The sequence below is a fragment of the Malus domestica genome, chromosome 13 (genome assembly GCF_042453785.1).
Source record: "Malus domestica chromosome 13, GDT2T_hap1".
In the NCBI taxonomy this organism is placed as follows: domain Eukaryota; kingdom Viridiplantae; phylum Streptophyta; class Magnoliopsida; order Rosales; family Rosaceae; genus Malus; species Malus domestica.
The window spans coordinates 3,995,058-4,001,831 of record NC_091673.1 but is presented as its reverse complement, the minus strand read 5'-3'; the positions used below and the strand labels follow the sequence as shown (position 1 = coordinate 4,001,831).

Here is a 6,774-nt window from a genome sequence, read left to right as displayed (position 1 = left end):
GCCAATCTGGATTCAAATGTAGATGCTACAATTGCAAGACTCTGTCGATTTAAATCATTCATATAGAAGTATGTGCAACTATTGAAGCCTTCATTTTCTATAGACTCTGTCGATCTAAATATATATTTAAAAATTAAATAATATATATATATATATTTTTCGGTTCGGTTTGGGAATACCGAAATCCCAAAAACTTGAGACCGATTTCCGTACCGAAATTTCGGGATCGGTTCGGTATTGGGTACCGAAATTTTCGGGAATTTCGGTTTAGGATTTTTTCAGTTTGGTTTCGGGAATTTTTCGATTTGGTTTGGGATTTTTGGGATTTTTGGGATTTTTTTCCAGCCCTAACTATAACTAGAACAAAAGTGCGTTTCCAAAGACGTGGGACCTCCCCGTGGTGGGCTCCATTTCCTCGAATCGAAATCGGATGGACAGGACACAGCCACGATATCGAAATTGATACTTCGTCGATCCGACCGTGCTGTTTTAACCCCAGTCCAGTTATCTTTCTACCACGGTTAAACTCATCCCACCAACTTTGTCTATAAAATTGCCCCCATTTCACCTTCTTCGTCTTCCGTGCTTGCTTCGTCTTCCACTTTCCCACTCTGAAAAAAAACCGCTCTCTCCCTTGACCCTAATCAAAATGTCTGTCGAAAATCACCTCATGTTCATACCTAGGTCGATTCTTCACTCCTCCGTTCTGGGTTTCGAGACATTTGCCTGTTTTGTGCTTCTCACGGGGGTCTGCGCCTTCTGCTTCGCTCCCGGAGGCCTCGCCTGGGCGCTGTGCAAGGATCGAGCTTCCCGGGCTATTCCGGGTCCACCTGGCTACCCCCTCATTGGGTCGTTCGCCGTTTTCATCGGGTCGACTCGCCACCGAGTGCTGGCCAAGCTCGCCAGGAGCTTCAAGGCCGAGGCTTTGATGTCTTTCTCCGTCGGTCTCAGCCGGTTCGTGATCGCCAGCCAACCGGAAACGGCGAAAGAGATGCTGAACAGCACAGCTTTCGCTAACCGTCCTGTGAATGAGACGGCCTACGAGCTTCTCTTCAACAGAGCGATGGGGTTCGCGCCGTACGGTGAGTACTGGAGGAATCTGAGGAGGATTGCAGCGACCCATTTGTTCAGTCCAAAGAGAATCGCTGGCTCTGAGGCTTTCCGACGCGAAGTGGGGCTGAAAATGGTCGAGGAGTTTAGGCGTATGATGTTGAAGAACGGCCAAGTTCAGGTGAAAAAGGTGCTTCATTTCGGTTCTCTGAACAATGTTATGATGACGGTTTTTGGGCGGTGCTACGAGTTCGACAAAGGCGGCGATGGACTGGAGCTTGAGAAACTGGTGACTGAAGGGTATGAGCTGCTGGGGTTGTTCAACTGGAGCAACCATTTTCCGTTTCTGAGTTGGCTGGATTTGCAGGGCGTAAGGAAGAGGTGCAGAAAGTTGGTTTCGAAAGTGAATGGTTTTGTTGGAAAAATCATCGAAGAACATAGGCTTGAGAGAGTGAAAGGTGGCAGCGTTGAGAATGAAAGGGTTGGAGATTTTGTTGATGTTTTGCTTGATTTGGAGGAAGATGACAAACTCAGCGATTCTGACATGATTGCTGTGCTTTGGGTACTAATTTTTTTTACTTCGATCTCTCTAATTTTTAGTTAGTTCAGTACTATTTCACTTGCCCTATTTGTTTTTTGTTTAGGAATTATGCACGAGTAGATTGTTTTTAAATAAAAATTATACCCCATTTGCACTAAAACGACAATATACAGACAACAAAATCATAATAAATATCGTTTTACTGCATGATTAATAACAATTAAACAACACCTGAAGTGGCTTAAAAGCCTTTTTCATTGCCTATTTAATCATATTAAATAGCGATTTTACTGCATGATTAATCACAACTAAACAACACTTAAGTGGCTTGAAAACCTTATAATTGTTTATTTAATCTGCCGGTAGTGAAAATTTTCTAGTTATGTTTTTCTGAAATGCTGCGCAAGTTTCACTTTATTTTTGGAAATTAGAATCTAAACTATTTAAATTACAGGAGATGATTTTCAGAGGAACCGACACAGTTGCCATACTACTAGAATGGATTCTTGCAAGAATGGTGTTGCACCCAGAAATCCAGTCCAAAGCTCAGTCTGAAATCGAAGCCGTGGTGGGCTCCACGAGAACCGTCCAGGGCTCCGACATTGCCAACCTGCCTTACCTCCAAGCCATTGTGAAGGAGTGCCTGAGGGTGCACCCGCCGGGCCCTCTCCTCTCCTGGGCTCGCATTGCCATCCATGATGTCTACGTGGGAGATAACTTTGTCCCGGCTGGAACTTCGGCCATGGTGAACATGTGGGCAATCACACACGACGCGAAGGTCTGGACTGAGCCGGAGAAGTTTAGTCCGGAGCGTTTCATGGCGGAGGATGTGAGCATCATGGGGACTGATCTGAGGCTGGCGCCTTTCGGTTCCGGAAGGAGGGTTTGTCCTGGAAAAGCGTTGGGATTGGCCACTGTCCAGCTCTGGCTTGCTCAGCTGCTACAGAACTTCAACTGGATTGGTTCGGAGAATGGTGACGTGGACTTGTCGGAGTGTTTGAAGCTTTCGATGGAGATGAAGAGCCCGTTGGTTTGCAGGGCGGTTCCTAGGTTTGTTTGATGAAGCTTTTTTGAGTTGTTAAACCAACCCTTGCGTGGTTTAATTAGCTTGGTTAACAAGTTAGGGTAGACTCTAGTTTGATTAAAGGAGTAAATCATGATTAGGTGCCAAGTTTTGGATATGTTAGCTGCCACAGTTGGGGAATCTCATGAACTACAACAAGTTTGGGTTTATCTTTTGGTTAAGTATTAGTAGTTTATGTTAATTAAATCGTGTTTGTGTAATGCATGGGCTGCTTAATGACTGTATAATACTGTTTGGAATATATCAACTTTGCTGATTCTATATATAGTTATTGTGTTTTATATTTGCTCATTCTAATTTGCCAAGCTGATATTGTTTCTTGTGCCTTAAGTTGTAAGTTCTTCACTCTGTCTAAGTTGATTAGGAAGATTGTTAACTTGGCCGATGAGGAAAAGTTCGACCCGCACGAGCCAATTTAATGTTTTTTTAAAGGCTAGAGGGATTAAATTTCTAAATCAAATTGGCTTATTATATTGAAGGAGTAGGATTCTTTTTCTTCTTTTTTCTCTTCCCCTTCCATTCATTTCTATTTGAACGATTATGGTTAAGTTATGTCAACGTTTTTTATTAATTTTATACAGAAAGATAAAATAGAGAATGTAAGAGGAGAGAAAAAAAGGGGATAGAAAGAGATCGGGAGAGAATCCTAGCCCTACTTTACATATTGTTTTACATATTATTGAATACATCTCACGTATTTAATACATTCCATATTTTCTTTTTTAATTTAAACTTATCTTAATACATCCCATTTACTTTCCTATAATACCCTTACACCCCACATTCTTACTATATACCTTACATTTTCTATGTACATCTCACATTCTTCAAATTTTAGGTGCAAATACCTAAGGTCTTCCAAAAGTACCTTCGATGTAAAGCTGAAGCTGGTGTGATTTCGAAATTTAAAAAAAATTTCTATTGGAGTGGTGCCAACAATTGTTTGATTATTTGCATGTGTTTATCCCTTCATGTTTCTCTATCCCTTCCAGGGAAAGAGGTGGAATGTAGGTATTTCGTACCAGTAGATGAGGAAGATGAGGAAGATAAAATCCATAAAAAATATGGTAGCTATAGACGTATAGAGCTTTATGTAGAGTAGGAGCAGTGGCACTAGGTAATGGGGATTAAATAAATGTTAGGGTTGATGATGATGATTCCTCTTCTTTTCCTTTAATCGAATCATGGGAATGGATTTAGTTATTGAATTATTGAATTAGAAGAAGAGATTAGGTTGTTACGTTGCTTTTAAAATCAAGGGATCTTTGTGATCTAATGTGGCTAAGGTTTATTAGGTGTGTGATTCTCATCATCAATCATATTTGTTTTTAATGGATATCATTCATAACGCAACTATATGCATGCTGATGTCGTTGAAATCACTAAAACAATGAAAATACGAAGTATTACCTCGTGTAAAGTTTCCGAAACGTTGATTTCACGAGTCATTCGTCAAGAATAATTTTTTCAATTAACGTGTTTGTGGTTTCATTAATTCTACAATGGAGGATGAGAATGATTTTGAGAGTTGAAGAAGATAAATAAACTTGGGATATACATGTGAAAAGTAGTTTGGGTTTTTATTTTTTTTTAAACCTTATAAGGTCAAAATTGTCATTACATATTAGGTATGTAAGTCATTTAATATTAAATTTTAATGAGATGTATTCAACATATTGTGGGATGCTAATAAAAAAAACCAATCAAATTTTGTAAGTCAAATAATGTGAATGTTGATAATTGGATTATTATTTTAAGCAAAGTCCTAAAAATTGCTAGGTGCTAGTCAGGCGGCAAGCAGGGGCCTAGCGTCTAGAGGGTTAGGCGGGCGCCTAGGCTGATTTATGTAAATTTATTATATATCTTGTAAATAAGTGTCCATTTACACACAAAAAAACTATATTTGTATGAATAATAAAAGAATAATAAAATGCAAAAATAGAAGTAGAAAATACACAAATTATATACATCCAAACAGTTCAATATTTAAAAAACAGCAAACATATAATCATAATGAGGAGGATTTGGATAATAGACTAAATTCTTCTTGTTCATGAATCATGATCCTTGTATTGGATTGGACATAAACTAAATTATTTAACCTTGTTGTGTCTAGTTTATTTTTTATTTTTTGTATGTATCCCCTCAAAATGCTCCAATTCGTTTCACTAATGGATGACCTTGTAGTAAATCCATCATATGCAAATTAGGTACACCATTTCCATATGTATACCACCTTGAAACCAAAAAGGAAAAAAACACACAATTAATAAAAAATTTAATAAATAAATAAATAAATATATACATATAAAACCTCCTAGGACCGTCTAGGGCCGCCTAGCTCTCCGCCTAGGACCACCTAGCTCCAAACCGATTTTTCGAAACGATTTGCCCAAAATCGGGGCGGACCTTCACCACCTAGCACCTAGGCGGCCGCCTAGGCCGATTTTTAGAACACTGACTTTAAGTGATGATTAATAGACTTATTTTCTATTGGTATCATTTTTGGTTTAAAATTTTGGTCTTAGTAGCATTATTCTTTTCTAAACCAGCTTAATAGAAAGTAACTTGAGACGAGAAATGTAAAGAACGAAAGACGAGAAAGAGACATTTGTGACATAGTTGAGGGACAATACGAAAACAGATATGCCAAACTTAACTTTGAGATAGAGGGTGTATGAGGGGGCAATTCTTGCATAACAAAGACTGATTCACGACGTTGAGAGGAATGAGGTTCTTCTCTCGTTCTAGTGGTTTATAGTTTATGCATCTTATCGTATTTTAGGCATATGTGTGTAGTGACATCTTCGTTGCAGTAAGTTTATGTTGGTGTGTACGTGATTAATCATAATCGAGCAGCATGCATGAAGATTGAAGAACAAGAAGCAAAGATTTGATTCGATGGCTCTATGGATCGGGTGAGATTCATATTCCTTTACCTTTTTAGAAGATAGAGAAAGAATATATATCTTGATATGAGGAGCATGGCTATAAATAGACACAACTCCTTTTCATCTTGTAAAGGAGATGCAGTACTATACTTATGATAATCTTTTGCGTCTAAAATTGAGGACAGCTAGCTACTTTCTTTTTTTCTTGAGTTCAACTTTTTAACTCAAAAATATTTTTTGAGTTTTAGGCTTTGAATTCTTATTATAGGATTTTTTTTAAAAAATTGGATTCAAAACTAACTTAAAAACATAGGCTATTTCTTAAAAACGCTAAAGGTGAATTTTTAGAGTTTTTCTGCTCTTTCCTTAACATCTTCTTTTGCTCCTTCCTAACCCTCTTTTTTTTTGTCCCAATCCTCTCTTTCTTCTCTCCCTATGTCACACCTTGTCTTCTCTTTCTCCTCACCTTTTGTCTTGTCTCTGTCTCATCACACTCTCTTTCTTTTCACTCCTCACCTTCTCACCGTAATTTTTTGTTCTCTACCTAGCATCCTCATCCTCTCCCTGTCTTTCTCTCACTTCACCAACTATTTCTTCTCTCTTTTCTCTTTCCTAATTCTTTATCTCCCCCAATTTTTGTTCAAGGAAGTTTGAATTCAAACTAATTTTTTTTTTTAATTCAACCAAACAAATTTTTGAAATTTTGAGACTTAAAAGAAAACTGTTTTTAAATGATGTTATTTGAAAATTATTTTTAGGAACAATCAAAATTTTTTGGTAGGATACCAAACATGCTCTTAACTTTTCAAATTTCCTCATCACGTCACATTTAGTGACGAGAAATTATTTAATATCATAAAGATATCATAATATCATTGATTAGGTTACACATATTACTAACCCGATTCTGATTAATGCAGTTTTATTGTCAAAATACGTTTTAATATTCATCATTTTAAGACATCTTTGTAAAAACTAGAGATTGTTAGTGGTTCATATATATATATATATATATATATATATATATGTATATGGTTCGTTTAGTAACTTCTTATAATTCTAACTAAAAATCCAAATAAAAAGTATTAATTACCCTTAGTAATACTAACCATCTTTGGTTCATATTGATGAATCAATAATTCTCAATAACATCTCTTCGAGTCTCGCTATTGGTAATCATTCTTTTTTTTGAACAAACGATATTATCT

At 37.2% G+C, this 6,774-nt stretch overlaps 1 protein-coding gene across 1 annotated transcript; it reads left to right on the top strand.

Annotated features, from left to right (window-relative positions):
- Positions 1-583: 583 nt before the first annotated feature.
- On the top strand, positions 584-2,938 carry LOC103451757 (cytochrome P450 78A5). Its single transcript, XM_008391179.4, has 2 exons — positions 584-1,612; positions 2,046-2,938. The coding sequence occupies exons 1-2, from the start codon at positions 650-652 to the stop codon at positions 2,649-2,651; spliced, it is 1,569 nt and encodes a 522-aa protein (XP_008389401.2). The 5' UTR covers positions 584-649; the 3' UTR covers positions 2,652-2,938.
- The last annotated feature ends 3,836 nt before the right edge of the window (positions 2,939-6,774 follow it).